Below are 20,074 nucleotides of genomic sequence, written 5' to 3' on the forward strand. Positions count from 1 at the left end.
AAAACGAAAGCTGTTAAATATGTGATGCTAAAGGGAGGTGGTGATTCCTATAGTTTTTATATATACATACAATATACAATATAGTTGAAGTTGCTAAGAACAAAATATGGATGATGGAACTGTTGGTTTGTCTGAATAGATATTTAAAGGAAATTGGAATGACCTTGAATAAAGATAAAAGTAAGGGTTTCAGTGATGTGGTGAAAATTGGGGTTTGTATTTTTCAGTGAATGAAATGTCTTTGCTAGGAATAAAATTTGGGAAAATAATGTAGTTCTGATGCAATGGGAGGAGTTGATAAAAGAAGTGAAAGAAGTATGTCTTCTGTGGAGGACATATAGACTATCATTCAGGAAAAAGGTTTAGCTGGTGAATTCTGTATTAATGGGAATAGCATTTGTCATGTATATATGATACCAGAAAATACAAAAGGAAATTATGCAGTTGGTTTTTTTTTTTATTAGTGGGTTCAACATTAAGCACAGTGAAAAAAGGTGTAATGTATACGAGTGAAGATGAAGGGTATTGGGGTTACTAAATACAATTGTTTATTCTGCTTCTTTAAACTTGTGTTGAGTATTAAAATGAATAAAGGAAGAGAATGATGAATTAATAGTGACAGGGTGTAAATATAAGTACAAAAATGTTCTGGGGAGTGATGAGAATAAGAAAAAAATATGAAGTGAAGAAATTAAAAATTGTCAAGAAAAAGTACTAGCATAAAATAAAAATTGATACAGAGAAAGACAGAAGGATGTGGTATAATAAGGTGATAAAACAAATTGTTTTGTAAATCCATGGGAAAAATAACCAGGAGTGATTAAAGCCAAGAAAGTAAGGAAAAAGTGGGGTACCAAGATAGTAGCATATCAGGATTTCCTATGGAGACTGGTAATAAATAAGTTACCTGTAAAGGGGAATATGCTATATAAAAAGAAAGTTGAATGAAAGAGTGAGTTTATTTTGTGGCGAGAAAGAGACAAGTGAACATGTTTTTTGATTTTTTTTAAATGTAAGAGTGGTGAGACTCTGCGAAAAGTTGTGTGAAGAAAATTTTTTTGAGAATATTAATGTAAACAATATAGATATGAATATGGTTATGAATAGATATGAGCAAGAATAAATATGTGACAAGGATAGATAACTTATGTGGGTTATTTGGAATGAAAGATTGAAATTTGGTTTAATGGAAAATGGATTTTCGCAGATATATTGCGAAAAATTAGATTATGGTTGTGAGTAGGGGGGCAGTTATGGAAGACCATAAATGTTATAAGAAAAATAGTAAAAAAAAAAAAAAAATAGAAATATGTATGTGCTTGTGAATGTGTACATTTTGTAAATACACAAGTATGTAATGTTTTTTATGTTGTGTTAAGTAAAGGGGCCCCTACTGTTTTCGGTGGCTGCCATGAGATTTTTTGCATCCACCTGAGCTACCATCAACTCAAGCAGATGCGACCTTGGTTTAACTTCTCATCAGAAGGATGAAAAGGTATTTGCATCTTTCATAAGCAGAACTCTTTGTATTTAGTAAGAGTGCATTTTCTATTAACCTAAGGCAGTTACTACACTGTTTAAGAATTCCAAGTGCTTGGCTGGCAACAGAAGAAAAGCAGGCAAGCAGACCTTCCATCCTGGTACTGAACTGTGCAGTTTATTAGTTAGGAAGTTATGAAGGAAAGGGAAACTCAAACTTGTGGTCTAAAGAAAAGGAACTTACTGTTTGATCTTCTAGTTCTCACTAGTGTGAGCAGATGAGATGAAACTGGGAGGAACTTCCCAAGACAATTTGTTGTAAGCAAGAGCAACACTGGTTGGTTTGGTCGGCACCCTGTATTTAGGATCTATGGAAAGCAACGGAGAGAAAAAGTATTTACAAAGCTAAAAGGAAATGTCATTGCAAAATGCTACTTTTGTATTTAATGACAACTGATATAGGATGAGAGGGTGAGCGTTTTAATGCCAAATTAACATGAGGAGACAAGGAAAAAAAACATTGGGAATAAGAACACAGTGAGGAACACGGTAGGAGGGTGGTTTCAGCCACTTAGCTTTTTGTTGGATAGCTTGAGACTGACCCACACATAAGTTGAAAGCCTAACTAAGAAGTTCTTGGGCATCAGACAAGCAGCAGCAATCAACTGCAACACAACCCCTGCCTGAAAGCAATCAGAATTTATCCGGCTCAGCCTGGTTTTCAATTTCTCTCTCAAAAAGATAACCAGGATTTTCCATGGCTTTCTAGAGGGCGCTACTGTCCCTTACTCCTCCCAATCTTCCTGATCTTTTGCATTCTCCCTATTGTAAAGAATACTGCAACAGCGATATGGAAGAACATAGTAGAGTTGTGTAAAATCTTACCATAACAGTAAATGTCCTTCTCTTCACTTGCAGTCTTCTCTTCACTTGCAGTATTCCCTCCCTCCTCCCCTGGTCCTTTTTTCTTCTGGATGTGCTTGTTATCTGCTTTTATCCCTGAACTGTCGTTCCTACTGGGGCTTTTTCAGTTCTTTAGATGGTACATCCGGACTTCACCTTTATGCCCTATGCCATTCGTAGGGATCATGCATGTGATGTATGGGGTACTCTTTACAACCAAAAAGCTTTGGTATACTGACTGGACATCAGGCTGCCCTTGGCAGGGGATCCCTATTGTAAAGAATACTGCAACAGTGAAGAGGACATCTACTGTTAGTAAGATTTTACACAACTGTATTTTCCAAAAAGAAGCCTCAAATCTCCCAAAACCAAGATCAGCCCAACAAGTCTGAATGACTATTCGAGACCTTGTAACTACCTCCGACCATGGCCCCTTTTTTTTCCAGAAAGTCTGAATTTCCATTTTACTGTTTAGCAACAGATAGTTTCAGGCAGATGGATTCTGAAAATCATTCATCAGGGTTAAACATGGCAGTAGAAGAAAAGTCCTGCTTTCCAGGGGTCATACCTCATCTTCCACATCAGTCCCTTTTGTTTCATCACATGCTTTCCCAAGGAGTGATAGAACCAATTCCTTCTTCCTAGGTGGGAAAAGTTTTTAATTCAAGGATTTGTTTGGTGTCAAAGAAACAAAATGCTTGGAGATGAGTTCTGGATCTTTCTTTCCTAAACCTGTTTGTAAAATTGCCCAAATTCAAAATGTCACTTTACATCCTGTTACCTGTTCCTTCTCATTCAAGTTCCCTGGTAACACTAGACTTAAAAGATGTTTGTCACATCCCTATTTATGCAGACTTCAGATGTTTCTGAAGGTTGTTGTGTGTCTGGATCAAATTATCAGTTCTTTGCATTGCCGTTTGGACTATCCACTGCAACAAAAGTGTTCACAGTGGAAAATAAGTAAACCAAGCCGAAATCCACCTCGAAACAGCAACTTTAATGGAGAAAACAGGTGCAATTCAATGATGATGCCCTACATTGGGTGAAAGCGCTAAGTCTGTGTCGTATTTACTTCATTGAATTGCACCTGTTTTCTCCATTAAAGTTGCTGTTTCGAGGTGGATTTCGGTTTGGTTTACTTATTTTCCATTGTGTGTCTTACCTCTTGGATTTTATAAGAGTGTTCACAGTGTCTAGCTCCAGTTGTAGCACATTGCAGGCTGCAGGGTATCCACATTTTTTTCCATGTTTGGATGGCCTACTTATCTTTGCAGAATGTTAAGAATCTGTCTGTCTTGTGAGAGATCTCTTCCACAAGCTGGGACTCCAACAGAACATTCAGAAGTCTTTCTTGACTCCTTCGTGCAGGATTATGGTTTTGGGATATCAAATAGACACTTCAGTTCAAAGAGCTCGTCTTCCACTGAAAAAATAAATCTGTATTTGGATCTATTTCTAAGGTTTCCCACTCAAACTTCAGTCACTGTGAGGGAATACCTCAGGACTTTGGTTCTCATAGTTGCTGCGATTTTCATGATACCTCTGTCCAGACTTCGTATGAGAAAGATACAGTGGTATCTGAAGTCTGTTTGGTCCCAGCACCAACTACCTTTGACTTTTCAAATCCCAATGCTGAAGTTTGTCAGGAGTGAAATCATTTGAGGCAACAGATATCCTTAAATCCAGGTCTCTCCTTTTCCCTCACTGTTCCAAAACAGTCAGTCAGGTCACTACACATGCCTCAGAATTTGGCTTGCGGAGCAGTTTCAGGAGGAATAAAAGTGCATGGTCTGTGGGACACCAAGGACAGATGCAGGTACATAAATATCAAAGAGATGCTTGCCCTGATCAAGGCACTTGAATCTCTGAATCATCTTTTGTCCCCGTGACTACTTCAGGTTGTTACAGACAATACCACAGTCATGTGGTCATCAGCAAACAAGGTTATCAGGTCATACACCCTTTACAGATTAGCTGTGTTAGTTTGGGATATAGCTTCAGAGCACATTGTCACCCAACAAGCATCCTATATTCCATCAAAGCATACTTGTGTGGCAGACAAGCTGAGCAGAACCAGAGCGGACTCTCACAAATGGAAACTAAATCAGGGGTTATTCCAAAATTTGATCCACCTGTAGGGAGTTCCTCAAGTAGACCTTTTTGCCTGCTCTCTGAACTATCAACTGGCAAGATTCTGATACAGGGCTCCATGCACAAAGACCTGGAAAACATAATTTTTCTTTTCCTTGGACAGGAATGTTCCTGTGTGCTTTCCCACCCTTTTCAATAACACCCAGGGTACTTCTGAAGATTCAGAAGGAATCCTCTAAGATTATTGTATGACTCCCTTCTGACCCATGCAGCTGTGGTTCCCCATTCTTTTGGAAATGTCCAGGGACAATTGCTACAAGATTCCTTGCAGACTTAATCTACTCACACAAGAATAGAAGTGTTTGTTATACCCCGGCATCAATCAGCTTCAACTTAACTGCCTGGATAAAAGGGTCTTAGTTCCTTCTAGACACCTGTTTACTGAGATCATGCAGTAGGAACTAATGGAGGCAAGAAAGCCTGCTACGAGAAAATCATATAGTAGTAATCGGAAAAGATTTTCTGGTTGGAGGCAATATAACCATCACCCATTCAGGGTTAGTTGTTCTCTGTTTTTACAATATTTGTGTGAGTTACAATCCTATGGCCTTTCTTTTTCCTATATCAAGGTTCATTTGTCAGCCATTTCAGTGTTGTCTGCTCATGGATCCTCGTCTTTGCAGTCTTATGTCAGATGTTTACGAAAGCAGTTTCACAGCAGAGGCCTCCCAAGTAAATTGGTGGCCTTTCGTTGGGATCTTAATTTTGTATTAGAGGGGCTAGCACATACTCCATTTGAACCAGCTAACATGATTGAGTTGAGGCTGTTAACATGGAAAACCATTTTACTGATAGTTCTGACCCTCTGCATGAAGTGTATCCAAGTTGCAAGCTTTTATGGTGAGTCAACCCTATTTCATTTTCTACAAGGACAGGTTTTATTTGAGAACTAATCCTTCTTTTATGCCTAAAGTTGTATCCGAGTTTACTTTAAGCCAAGCTGTCCATCTCCCTGGTTTCATTCCTGAACCTAAAATTGATGGAGAAAGGCTACTCCATACTTTAGATGTCTGCAGAGAACTCTGGAACTATCTTGACAGAATTAATTCTTTCAGATCTTCAGGTCAGTTTTTTATTTGTTGTGAAGGTAAGAATGGACAACTTGTGTATAAACAGACTTTGGTTGTCTAAGGCTATTACTTTTTGTTATACTCACTATAACAAAACTATTCCAGGCAGGGTCAAAGCCCACTCTGCCAGGACCTTGGCCTCATCTATGGCTTTTTGGAAAGGGTTATACTCTAAAACTATTCTAGAAGCTGCTACTTAGTCCTCTGTACATACTTTTACAAAGCACAATAAGCTTGATTCCTTCTCTAGGTCCAGGTCAGGCTTTGCTAGGACCTTTCTCCATAGACTCCTGGACTCATCTCTTTCCACTTCCCAAACATAAAAAGCTAGAGTAATCTACTGATATAGCTAAGGCTACTGCAGCAGTGATCAGTGTGATGAATGTAGTACAGTTGTATAAGTAAGCTTACCAAAACAGTTGATGTTTGAATGATCACTGGTGCAGTAGCCACTCCCTCCGTGTATTTTGGTGTATTTTTATGCCAGGGTTTGGGCATTTAATTTTTGTTGTTCATAGCACATTCCTTTCAGAGCCCACCTTCCCTTTTTCTGTTGGTAGAAAAGCTCTGAAGGGCTTGGTGCTCAGACTTGCCTTTTAGTCAGCTCAGCTTGAGCTGCCTGACAGTTTTGTTGCATGAAAGGTATCCTGGAGGCTTTGGAAGATGTCCGGATTGTATCCTGTCGGGGATTTAACGGCCCATATACCCAAGGCTACCACAGCAGTGATCACTCAAACATCTACTGTTCCGTTAAGTTTACTTACACAACTGTACTTTCTTTTCATCTGTACCATCCAAGACAGCATCCAGAGATATGTTAAGTACCTGTATGGGGATTTTTTCCTACTAGCTTTGTGGATTAATTACATTTTTATTCTGACTGATGATTTGATTTCTGTATCGGGCATGTTTTTGAATCTGATGCTGATCTTGGGAAAACTCACAAGCATGTAGCTGTTGCTCGCAGATTTCCCTGAATAACTTTTCCCTTTACTGTTTTTTTTTTGTTTGTTTGCTTTGGGTCATCACGTAGAAGTGTGAAAGGTATAAAAAGCTTCTTGTATTAGAACAATAGGTAGCTATTCCTGAAACTAACAAGAGAGTTATCATCCATGCAAGTATAATTAATTCTAAACATCCTACAAAAGTGGATAAATAATTAGCAGTGTAAGCATTCACAGACAGTGTGAGACCTTTGGGACCCCATTAACCTCGCACAGGCCTGAGAGCAACACTGGTTCTGCAGAGGCACAGCTTTGTCAGCTCCCTTCTCCAGTATCATCTTCTGATATAGCCTAGTCTGCCGATGCACTTTCATAGGTTAATGGTATGATGCTGGCATTCCAGTATCTGCAGGCCTGTCAGGAATTTAGTGCTATGTCACTGATCATCCACAGAAGTGAAAGTTACTCTTGTAGTAGTAGTAATATGGCATCTGTTTTTGCTCAGGAACCTACAGGCTGTGTGGGGGAAAAAACGACTTTCTCATTCTGCAGAGAAATTCTAAGCATTTTGACCATGCTAATGTGTATCTGGTAAGTTTAACAGCTGCTTTGTCAATTTTGTCAGTGCTTTCTTTGACACTTTCAGCTTTTGATTACAAAATGGCACAGAATCCAACTTCCCCCACTGTTTCCTCAAAAACCCTCTACCTAGGGTAACCCCTCCATCAAAAAGGAGGAAAGCCATCCTTTGAGTACTCCAGACAGTGACAAAGCTGTAGCGCTTACTGTACCAAGATCAGTTTATTACTTTTGATACTGATATCAAGTTTTTATCCCTGGGTTCTTTTTGAAAAGTAGATAGTATTCCTTACAATAGTACTTGGATCAGCATCCCAAAGTTCTTTCTTGGCCTCTGTCATCTCCCTGAGAAGGAAAAGCTCAAAAGGAGAAGGCAGAAAGGGATGTGTCTCAGGTCTTCAAGGACACCTTACTAAACCTAATTAGGGAACAGTTCAGTTCAGGAGACCGATCTTTTGCCATTTCTCATAAACATTACCTTGATTAATTAAGAAAAGAAAAATTTAAACCAACAGGTTTTCCTATAGTGATATAGGTGTTTGAGGATGCTTTGAAGAGAGCCTTTCTAAATAGTGGCTTGCAGTTACAACTGCCCATGCAGCATGACCTTTTTATTGGAGAAAAGGAAATTTACAGATTTGTGCAAAACACAGTGGTAGGTCCTGCTGTCATTTCTTTAGGTGTGGCTAGAGGATCAATGCTGGTACCTGCCAAAACTTAACTTGATAACAAAGATGCTTTCCTGGACAGACTCTCCCAGAAAGTCTATACATTTGCAAACTTTGGCATCAAGAGCATTAGCTGAGAAATATACATGCTTTCAGTATTGAGGAGACACGTTAAACAAGTGGATGATATTTATGAGGCTGTTTCAGATGCAGGCATTTAAATAGCTTTCTAAACTCTTATAGGCAGCTTTCAGAGTCAGTAAACCCACAGTTAATATGGCTGACATACCGTTGATATGTGCTTTAAAGCAGCTGTTCATATAGCTAAGTATATATGAACATTGAAGGGCAGTTGCTGAACATGCCCCCAGAACTAGGATTTACTTTTTGGGCTTGCTTGCATGAGCAGAAGAAGGCGTAACAAGTAGCACACACACCTTTGGGGTAGAAAGTTGTGGTTTCTGTTCCCACATAAGATAGATAGAGTGCTGACACTGCATTGCAGCATGGGGGGGGGGGGCTGCACTCCTATGTATATCCTTCGGATCAGACGTTAACCCAAGACCCCATCTACTTGGAGGTGGTGGTAGCTCAAGTTGGATGTAAAAGGTCCCACAGATCTATGAAAAAGAGTAGGTGTCCTTTATAAAAAGTACTCTTATTTACAACATATTTACGTATTTACAGCTATTTACAAATGTACAAATATATAGATATACAAATCTATTTAGACATACTTATACTTTCCTTTACCTTTATACTTAATTTTCATCCGTATTAGACCCCCACTCCTTTTTCCTTAACCACCATCTGATTTTACTTAGTAATGTTGCTAAAATCTATATACGATTAAACATAATTTATTCTTTCATTCCATATAAACCATATGGCATAAAATAACATCTATTTTTTTAATGTATTCTTTACTTCTGTTCTTATAATATCTATATTTAATTATATCCATGTTTATTTTATGCACTTCTGTTATATCTTCAAAAAAATTTTTCTTTACATAGTTTTTCCCCCGTAGGTTCATAGGTTAATAGTAGGCTATTGGACCAGAAGCCCTTATAAACCTAGCCAAGAATTTTACCCATGTTCCCATGAAGTCCGCACCTGTTTCTCCTGTCCAGCAGGGACACAGGTGAGATCCTAGGAGTGAATTTTCTGTTTCCCACCCAGTCATCCAGGTTCCTCTTAAAGAGGGCTACTGAGGTACTCTGCTTGACATGGAGAAGGGAGTCTAATCCACAGATTGGGGGGGGGGGGTCTTTGGGACACAAATGTATCCCATCATCAAGTTCTGTTAATGTCACAGACCATGTTGAGTCCTTGCTTGCGGCTTGCATGAGTGAAGTTTCTTACAGATGTGCAGCAACTCCATCAAGGGGATATACCTAACCAGGCATATCTAACAACTGGAATGTCCACAGAGGTTCCTCACCAAAAGAATACAGGGCATAAGTAATATGTCCAATGTAGACCGCCTCAAGGCCTATCCCTGTAGTCTGTCGCCTACAGGGTTTTGAGGGGAGATCTATGCCTGGCATGCAGGGCATTGTCAGACCCCACTCTGATGGACCTTGTGCATATCCACAACACAAACAGCACCAGAATTACCTGATAACATTGCCTGTGATATAAATAGGATCTGCTGGAGAGATAGGTGTGTATCCCAGAGACTACTCCGTCTATGGAACAAGCTCCCCATCCATGTGAAGCAGAGTTCCTGCCTAACCCAATTCAAGTGCAATTTGGACATTTGGATGGGAGACCGAAAATTCATCCCTGGTTTGGCATTTATCTCTCTAATGGATACAGATAACCTGCAAATGGTTCAACTCCCAGGCCCATGTGTACACTTATCAAGGGTATCAGAACTTGTCAGAGATTTGGGATGCATGGCTAGGTTTAAAAAGGCCCTTGTGGTCATTAGCCTAGTTAACACCTATGAACCTAATGCTGAGTCTGAGATGGCCTTGTATGCCAGACACAGGTCACCTCTGAACAGTCTCTACGAGACTGAGTTGAGGGACAGGGCTTTTAGCTTGTCTTTATAAGATACTGTTTTACATTTCAAAAACACGTTGTATACTTTATTCTTCTTGACGCTGTAAACATATTCTACCACTTTCCTTTTTATACGGTGTATTTCCTTTTACTAGCAATTAATCAATTACCAGTCTCCACAAAAAAATCTCGACATTCTGTTTTCTGATTACACCATTTGCTTTTTCTTTATAGTTTTAATTTTTTTTATCTGTTAGATTTTTCTCATGGTTTTACGCAGTAATGTTTTATCATTATTCTTATACCATACTTTTGTATCTTTTTCTGTCATTAATTTTGTTTTCCGCAAAAGCATTTCTTCTTGGTATAATTTTATTTCTTCATTTATACAGTCCTGTTCTCTTATTTTTTTTACCATACCCAGATTTTTATCGTACTTAACATTTATACAGTTTTACTACTAATCTCTAATCTTTTTCATTTATATACTTTAACACGTTTTACAAATTTAATGAAGCAGCACATACCACTGGTTTAATTAACCCTAAACTTCATTCCTCTTTATTTATATACAAAATCCCACTTTTTACTGGGTGTAATCTATCACCCCATATAAATGAAAAAAATATCTACAATTTATTTTCACATACTGTTATACAACATTAAGCAGACTTGCCAAGTATGTTGTTTTTCCCATCAGTACTGAATTTGTCAATTTTTTTTTTCTGAATAATAATGTGTTCCCCAGAAAAGACGGGTTTGTTTTATTTCTTCTGATTTTTCCACTGACTTCTCCTCCTTTATTCTGAAATTTTATACCAACACAGAGATCTCATTCATTGTAAAATATATGCCCCCGTATATTTTTACTGTTCTCTTTATTTAAAGCCACCCCTATCACCTTTAGATGATCCTATGTGCAAATTATTACTTCTGTCCAGATTTTGTTTTTTGCAATTATAATTTCATCTGCATATGTTAATAGAACTGGAATTCTTAACTCTTCAGGTGTTAAATACCCGCTCCTTAATTTTGTAATTTGTTTCACACACTATCACATTCTCATAACTATACCCCAGGGATTACTTCAGTGTCACTGCTTGACAGAGGCACAGAAAAATGATAGGCATAGTTTTTATTCAAACTAAAGGGGTGGCGAAAGCCACATAATTATGGGCTAGGCTTATAAATGCCCTTGGGCAGATAGCCTAGTATGAACCTATGAACCTATAATTCAGAGTATACAGCCCATTAGACATCCCTGTCTTACACCGCTATTCATATATACCACTTGATTTAACTAACCATTTACATTTATTTTACTTAATTATTGTACAGTGACATATATAATTTCCTAACTTTCTCACTTATATATATTTTTTCATTATTTACCATGTCCAGTTATATCAAATGCCTTAAGATCTCCTTGATCTTTGCTTCTTATTTTCTGTTCATAATATTGTCCACAGTTTCTCTATCATTAATTAATAACTATTGACAACCCTTTCCCTTTATACTGTATATAGTAACTTCCTTTAGTTTCAAATGTCTTCTATTTTAATAAAGATCTTATAGTCATTATTAGTCAGTACTGTCGGTCTCCAGTTATTTTTAATTGTTTTCTTTTTTCCTTTTTCCATTTAAGTATTCCACAATATAATTCTTTACACATAAAACCTCCATTTAACCATCCATTCGAAATCTTTATTTTTTTTTTTTTGCCAGTCCCTTAAATTTTTATACATCTCATACCCTATTCCATTTTGTCCTGCAGCCAAATCAATATTTACTTTTCCTAATACTTTATATCTAGTAGAGTAAAATATATTTCCAGGACCAAACACAGCTATAGGATAAAACAAATGTTAATAAAAGGTAAGTGCTTTCATGCCTCATACGAGGCACTTCAGACAAACTGCAAAGTAACACGTATATTTTTTATACCGTAATCAATTTTCCAATTAATGAAACAGTTTACATTCTTTCAGGAGGGGGTTTTAAAGGCACATAGCCATTCATGTCTGGGCTTTTATGTGCCTGCAGCAAAGTAATTCATTTTGTTTCAGCTTTTTCAATTGTGTTATTCAATTCACGTCCTCTTATTAACATTCACACATTGTAACACCAAAAAAATTAAAAGAGTGATCATTAAAAATCTGAACATGTCTATACAATGCTCTAGTAATATCCCTATGCCAAATGTAACCAACATGTCCAAGTAAACACTCCCTCAAGGTTCTACATGTTTTTCCTACATAGAAACTACTGCATTTATTACAGGTAGCAAGATCAACTATATTCTTACTCGAGCAATCTGCATAAAATTTAGGAGTAAATATAAAGCTAGCTACTGGGTGACTAAACCCACTAGAATTTGAAATATAGGAACAAGCTGTGCAATTTCTGCATGCAAAGTACCTTTCCTCTCTGAAAGTGGTGAGTCACCAACAATATCAGATATTTTATCATCTGAAATAAGTACTGACCAACTCCTCCGTACCACATCACAAACCTTACTTCCATCACTGGTGAAGATAATAATAAGTCTAACATATCTATCATAACTACTTATTCTCCTAGTGGGAGAACCATTAGTTTTAGAATAATAAAGTTTAGCTAAATTATGCCTGGCTTTTTTTATGGCCCTGTTTGCCATAGAATAACCACGGGTCAATAGTTCTTGCTTCAATGTACCAAGCGCCTGATGAAAACCTTCTTCACTAGTGTGCAGTCTTGATATCCTGAATGCTTGATTCTTAGCAGTGTTCTTAAAGACATATCGGGATGCATACTGGTACGCTGCAACAGGGTATTCCTTCTACATGGCTTCCTATAGGTAGAAGTCTGTAACATTCCTCTATCTCCTTTATAGAGATGAACATCCAGGAAATCAGTACATTCCATGTGTGCATTCTTAGTGAATCTGAGGTACTCAAGGTAGGTAACAAGTCTAATTCAGACATGGTGCCATCCAACAGAAAAAATATATCATCAACAAATCTCCTAAAAAAAATTCAGGTGTTGTGAAAAAGTATGTGGGCCTAAAACATACTCATCTTCCCAGTTGGCCATAACTAGGTTGGCATAGCTATTAGCACAGGAAGTGCCCATAGCTATGCCAACCTTCTGTAAATAAATGCAGTCCTTGTACATAAAAACATTATTTTCAAGAATAAGATCTAGAAGCGCACATACCAAAAATATCAAATAATTGTGGAGTAATTACTATGCCTATGTAGAAAAAAACCTAACTGCTTCTACCCCTTCCAAATTTGGTATCACTGTAAAAAGCGTGTTCACATCCAGTGTTACTAGTATATAATTAGATATGTCATGGACAGAATTAAACTCAAACAAATCTTCTAAGAAATGTTAAAACCGTAAGCACACCAACTATTGCCGTAAGTTTATGTTCAACAAAAAATGGACAAAGGCTCAGTTAACCAGCCATTACCAGAAACAGTCAGCCGAAGGGGGGTCTAGAGCATTTTTATTGATCTTGGGTAATCAGTGGATCATGGGTGTAAGAGGTAATTCAACAGAAAAATAGTCATAAAGCTCCAGATCTATTAATCTATTCATAAGCAGATCATACAACTCATCATGAACATGCTGAATCAACCTATGCATGGAACTAGGCTGTATCTTAATATACACATTATCATCAGAAAAGCATATCTAGCATTTTAACATCATATATCACTTTATCAAATACAGCAATCCCCCCACGCTGGTCAGCAGGCCGAATTTGAATGTCCATGTTGTTCTTTAAAGAATTCAAAGCATTAACTTCAGTGTGAGTCAAATGAGCAAATGTTATGTTTCAGTCATATTTCAGATAAATCTTGTTCACCCTTGTTCAAAAACAGTTCAACAGAGGCAGCCAAATGCGGACAAAAAACACTAGGTTTCTTATACTTAAAAGCAGAACCATTATTAGATGGAAAAATCGTCTTTAACATATTTCGTGCAAACAGTCTCAACTGCAGTATAGTCTCAGTCAGATCCATTTTACAAAACACTAACCTGTTCAACAGTAAGCTGACAAGAAGACAAGTTAAAAACTAGTGCATTTTCAACTGTTTCCAGGTTGGTTTCTTCAATACTTCTGTCTCGTCTGACAGTTTCCTCTTTCTCTTGTCGCTCTGAACATTGATGTCTTATATTGGAGCTGGTAGAACTGGAAAAGGAGTACCAGATGCTGAAGATGTAACTGCTGTTTTTCATCTTGCTCCAAGATGTTCTCCTTCATCATTAGAGGAAACACGCTTAACACCAGACAAGGTTAACGTTCCAACAACATCGGGTAAAGGAGAGGCATGCCTGGCTTCAGGCACTGAAAGGGCGTGTCTGCCGTCGTCTTGATGAATATTCATTAGGACACTGCTATGAGCTTTGTTAGTGCCATTATCTGCATAAGATTGCTCGAGTAAGAATGTAGTTTATCTTGCTACCTGTAATAAATGCAGTAGTTTTTGTGGGAAAAACATGTAGAACCTTGAGAGAGCATTTACTTTTAACATGTTGGTTACATTAGGCATTAGGAATATTACTAGTGCTTTGTATAAACATGTTCATATTTTTAATGATCATTCTTTTAATTTTTTGGTGTTACAATGTGTGAATGTTAATAAGAGAGGAGGTGATTTGAATAACACAATTGAAAAAGCTGAAACAAAATGGATTACTTTGCTGCAGGCACATAAAAGCCCAGGCTTGAATGGCTATGTCCCTTTAAAACCCCTCCTGAAAGAATATAAATGGTTTCATTAATTGGAAAACTGATTATGGTATAAGTAATGTATGTGTTGTTTTGTAGTTTGTCTGAAGAAGTGCCTAGTGTATGAGGCATGAAAGCGCTTACCTGTTATTAAAATGTGTTTCATCTTATACCCGTGTTTGGTCCTGGAAATATATTTTTTACTCTATACAAAGGTTTTTGTTTATACAGGACCTTTACTGCCTTTGATACTGCTTTTTGTTTTTGCTACTTTATATCTAGCTCATTTAAATAAAAATCCTTTTCCTGCTCTCTCTTTTTCTGTTAACTTTACTTTCCAGGTTTTTTCACTGTATTCTTTTTTTCTATAAACATTTCTTGTCCATATTGTACTATGCTATTCGTAATCTTTTTCTGAGTTTTCTCTCTCCTTTTACGTTTTTTTTTTATTTTGCTCATCACATTATCACCTTCCTTTATTAATCTTCTTAAGTAACTTGATACTTTTCTATATTCTTGTAAAAATATCCTTGCTTATATCATGAGTCTTGTATTTTTCTTGATTTCTTTATCAGAGTACTTTCTATCATTATGTTCTGAATCTTCCAATGCATCTTTGTTTTTTATATTTTCTCTTTATTTTTCTGACATCATATTGCCACTAAAAACATTTTTTATATTTTTCCTTAAATATCAAAAATGTTATTATTATGATTGTTCCATAACTGTATTGCTGTTTTTCCTTCTCCGTTCCATGCTTTCTCATTTTTATTCATTCCATGCTTTCTCATTTATCCTTTTTATCCATGAGCCCATTTTATGTATTCCCCCTTTTCTTTTCTCTCTAGATATATTGCAAGATGATCAGAAAACCCTTTTTCAACTACCTCCCCTTCTCCTATAGGTAAACCATCTGATACTATAAAATCTGTATCAGTTCTGTACATACTCCTTTTGTAAGTCCTTGAATTTTTCTCAAAGTTTTAACTTGGCACATCTTAATACCTTCTAACATTTTTTTCTTACATCAGTTCCTTTCTTTTTTACACTTCCCTCTTAAATCACAATTAAAGTCTCTTGTTACTATAATAATCATATTTATCACTGCATAGTCTAAGATCTGATGAAATAAGCTTTCCTTTATTTGCAGTTGGTATCAGCATACAATGTTATAATTTTATGTACTTGTTTTTCCATTTTGTGTACAGTGGTTAGTCTTCCCATTTTGCTAAAGTTGTATTTAATAGTTTTACTGTATTTCTGCAGAATACAGCTATTCCAGAACATTTCTAATTTCCCAAATAACAGGTGATTTTTTTTTCCTTCCCATAGTTTCTCTGTAATCTTTTTTTCATTTGTTAAAACTGTTTGGACCCATTACATCTACATCACATGTAGTACAGCACTCCAAAATACATATTCTTCTTACTGTAGTCTTAATACTATTCACGTTTACAGAAAGCACTGTAAAATTTTGATTTTCTGTTTTCCTTAGATTCATGATTTCATAAGTTCATCGCTAATTGCTATGCTGACCTTCTTAATAGGCCATGGTAAGCCTAGTCAATATCTCTCCCAAAGGTGAGAATAAAACTGTACCTTGTATATGAAAGTCACACCTTAACCAACCTTCAGTCATTAGCTGTATGTATTCTTTTTCATCCATTTTCTTTCTTTTTCTTTGGTACTTAATTTTTTTTACTTTTATTTTTGTCTTTTACCCTTTTACCATTGGAATTCTTTATTTTTTTATTTTTTTACCACCTCCCAAGTTGTCTTCATCACTTATTTTTCGGAACCTTCTTCTATGTCCTCTTTGTTTTTTTTTCCCCCATGTATATTTTCTTCTATTTCTACTACTAAAATTGCTTCTGTTTGTTCATTTTATTCTCTTTTTTTCCTTACTCTTATTTTCATTTTTTACAATTAATCCATAAATGTCCAGTTTTGTTGCATTTATCACAATTCAGTTCACATTTTTGCATCATGTCCCATTTCCCAAAAAAATAATATTCTCTTATGTCACACTTGATTGTCAAATCCCCATCTTTTCCACAAAAAGCATGATTTGGGTTGTCCCCAGTATTTTACGACAGCTTTATTTCCCCCCACATTTATCATGTTTGGTATGGGTATAACCTTTTTCTCTTTCTATTTTAACACAATATTACAATCCAGTCCACCAGTCCATTAATCCCCTTTATCAGACACTCTTCCATTGTACAGTGCAAGTTTTCAAATGTCCTTTCAAAGTGCCTCTTACCACCTGTTTTTGAAATTATATGTGGATTTTCTTTTTTGTTTCCCTGTTAAATGCTTGTATCACATAAAGATTCCATGGGTTACAGTCTTTCTTTTTTTTCATATTTTCAAAGAAAATTTTTCTTTTGAAAAAGAAGTCTCAAATTTAATGTCACAAAATGTCTCTGTTAATAAGAATAAATGCTGTTACCACGTGTGCTTTTACACCCAAAGTAGCTATTAAATTGTCCCACACTTCATACCTGTCATTTGTCTTCTTTACTTTGAATCCTTACCATATACTACCATTTTTTCCTGCTACTCCCCTTTGCTTTCTTTTACTTTCTCTACATATGTTTTTGTTTCCATCTTACCACTATTCATCTGGATAGTCTGCATCCTCCTTTTGTATTTTTTCTGTAATGTCCTCTCAGGAAACTTCTCCTTCATTTTCTGGCAAAGACTGCATCACCGTTTCTTTAAGTAAACATCCCACAACCCTCATGACTGGAGGGTTGTAATTATACATCCATCACTTGCTGACTCATCTCCATCAAACATATTTCTTTGAAACATCTCCTCAGAGTCCTGCACACATTGTCCAGTCTCGATATTTGCTTTGTCCTCCATTTCTGTCACCACACCATTATCTCCTTCTCTCTCTGTCTCTCAACCTGCATTCCTATTTTTTCTGGGCCTACCATGTGCCTGGAATGGAAACAGGAAGTGCTTATGCAAAATGGGTCCCACTTGCAGTAATGAGTAGGGGATGTTCACTTATGCCTTAGTCAAATTTACCCTAGTAGTATAAATGCCACCTCGAGTCTGTCCTAAAAAGAGGATGTTAGCCTAGTGGGACTAACTTGGTCAACAAATGATATTTATTGCATTTGCTTATTTATTGCATGTTTACTGGGAAAGTCCACTGGGCCTAAAATGAGCCCATTTTCAGTGGAGGCCTGGGGAGAAAAGCTCCACATTTAATTACATACAGAGAAGTTTTTACACAACAATACACAGTATATAAGACAGTAGTGGCACATGAAAATAATGTAATGAAGAGACTGAATAATTTTGATGATATTGTGTAAATTTGATAACAGTGAGGAAATGTTTACTAACATGATTTGAAAAGTGGTTATAGAAGGTTTAAATGTACAAGTAAGATCCGAGCGGTGAGAAAGGATTAGTTTAAGGGTCAAGGTGACAGAAGGCTTAGGATAGGGATAGCTCCGGCTAAAGTAATAGCAAAGTGAATTGGGAAGATAGACTAGTTATGGAGTGAAGAGGAGTAAGGAAGAATAGGATTGTGATGGGGTCAGGTTTTGGGGTTGTCAGTAGGGGTGCAGGTGCATATCCAATGTGAAGAGAGATGAAGTTTAAGGGATTTTTTAAATGCTATGGGATTAGGGATGGCCCTGAGTGAAGGAGGAAGTCTATTCCATAGCTTGGAAGACAGTAAAAGAATACAGTATTTGGCCGGCTGAGAGCTTAGGTTTATCAATGTTTAATGGCATTTTGTCTTCTGATCTAAGGTGTCGATTAGGATGGTACATAGTATGTGGGAGAGGAATGGGCAGGCTGCTGGGTAGTAAGAAAGGTTATGGGCAGTAGTTAGTTAAATATGTGAGGTGATGGGAGAATTCAAGCCAATTTACCTGATGTAGCGCGGAGCAGTGGTGGGTGGAGAATTTAGCATTTGAAGCAAATTTGGCAACTTTGTTGTAGCATGAGTCGAGTTTCGTTTTCAGAGGACTGAATGTTGGTGAGGATGGGTGTGCCATATAATAGAGTTGGAAGCAGGAATGATGAGGCAAGGGCCTTTTTAGCAGTGAAGCTGAGAAAGTAGTTGTGCCTGTAGAGGGCTACTAGTTTTTGATGGTTTTCTTTGATGATGCTATAGGTATAAAGGTCAAAGGTTATCGTCAGTGACAAGAAAATACTCTAAAAACTGGAAGAGAAAGGTAAAACAAATGAAATAGTAAAATGGCTCTCTTTCACTGTCTTTCACCCAAATGCAATAGGAATTTTCCCACAGTGGCCATTCTGATGCAGACAGCCTAACTCCAAACATTTTAAACCAGACAAGGCATTGGGGAAGGACCATTGAAGAGGCAGCAGAGGCTAAAGCAAGCATTTTGATAGGGACTGAGGTCCTTAGCCAACTGAGGGTGCCTTCCATTTATGACCAGGTCCTCATTCCTATCCCTCCAGCATCAATGAAATGGAGTTTCCTTGCTCAGATGTCGGAGCGAACTGTGGAGCATTGGACTAAGCTGAGGGTACAAAACAGAGTTCAGAACCGTTCCTCCCTTTGTAGCAATTCCTTCTCTCCTCACAGACCAGATTTCCCTCGCAGAACCAGTTATGCGTGACTTTGTTAATTTTGTTTGTAAAGGGGGGCTGCCTCCTTGCGTAACCCCACTGCAACTAGAAATTTTCTTTTAAAAGATGAAGTTGGGGCAACTTCCAATCTTACAAATAGAATTAACATTACTGCTTGATGCAGTGCATTACAGTTAACTTGTCTTAATGTTAAATTGTTTTTAAAAGTGCTTAAGAGGTCTTAGTAGTTTTCCTCCCTTGTGGATTTTAAGTGAATTACATGGCAACGGTCAGACTTCACACACTGACTTGATACCTGTCAGTGTACACTACCACAGTGACATTTTGACAGCTATGTAGATAAACTAGTAAGTTGTATTATTTTTATTATTTTATTTTATTCCTGTGATATCAAAACATTATCCATGTGATACGAGCAGGTGAGCACCCAAAGGAGCACCTTTTTTATATGTATTTAATGTAGATAAACTGCACCTTGGGCCTCTTTTCAGCTGCACCCTCATTTGTTTTTTTGCTTGCTTCAAGCTAGCATGGGTCTGAGTAACTAAAGCCAAGTACTTGGAACAGCATCATTTGATGATCTTGTCTGTATGAAGTGTACACATATCACCATATGTTGTTCCTAAAGACGTCAGAAATGTACATTTTATTTTCAGCTGTTGTCCCTTCAGTCTTACGAAAGGCAACACTAGTCCAATTTCCAAGCAAGTTAGTACAGATGTATGCAGTAGATACTACTACAGACAGATGTGCAGATCTGTGTTATCAGTATGGCTTTGGGTATTTCTTCATAGTGTGCGCTTTTTGAGACATAATGTTACTGAAAGAAGATCAGAACAAAAAATCTGATTTCTAGCTACACCTTTGACCCTAGCTGGTTCGTTTACATGTTGATAACATGTGCATTTATTTATCTATCATTATCTTATCCAGTTAGTCCCACTTTTCAGGGAAGACCTGAGA

General features: G+C 37.1%; 1 protein-coding gene across 1 annotated transcript in view; it reads left to right on the plus strand.

Annotated features, from left to right (window-relative positions):
* NDST1 (N-deacetylase and N-sulfotransferase 1) overlaps nt 1-20,074 on the plus strand; it is a 1,661,305-nt gene that overhangs the window by 1,223,860 nt on the left and 417,371 nt on the right. The window contains exon 15 of the mRNA XM_044069371.1: nt 481-509. Within this exon, the coding sequence (XP_043925306.1) occupies nt 481-509 (29 nt within the window). The remainder of the gene's footprint in view (nt 1-480; nt 510-20,074) is intronic.

Source organism: Protopterus annectens, chromosome 4.part0 (genome assembly GCF_019279795.1).
Source record: "Protopterus annectens isolate FY-2018-M chromosome 4.part0, PAN1.0, whole genome shotgun sequence".
Lineage (NCBI taxonomy): Eukaryota > Metazoa > Chordata > Ceratodontiformes > Protopteridae > Protopterus > Protopterus annectens.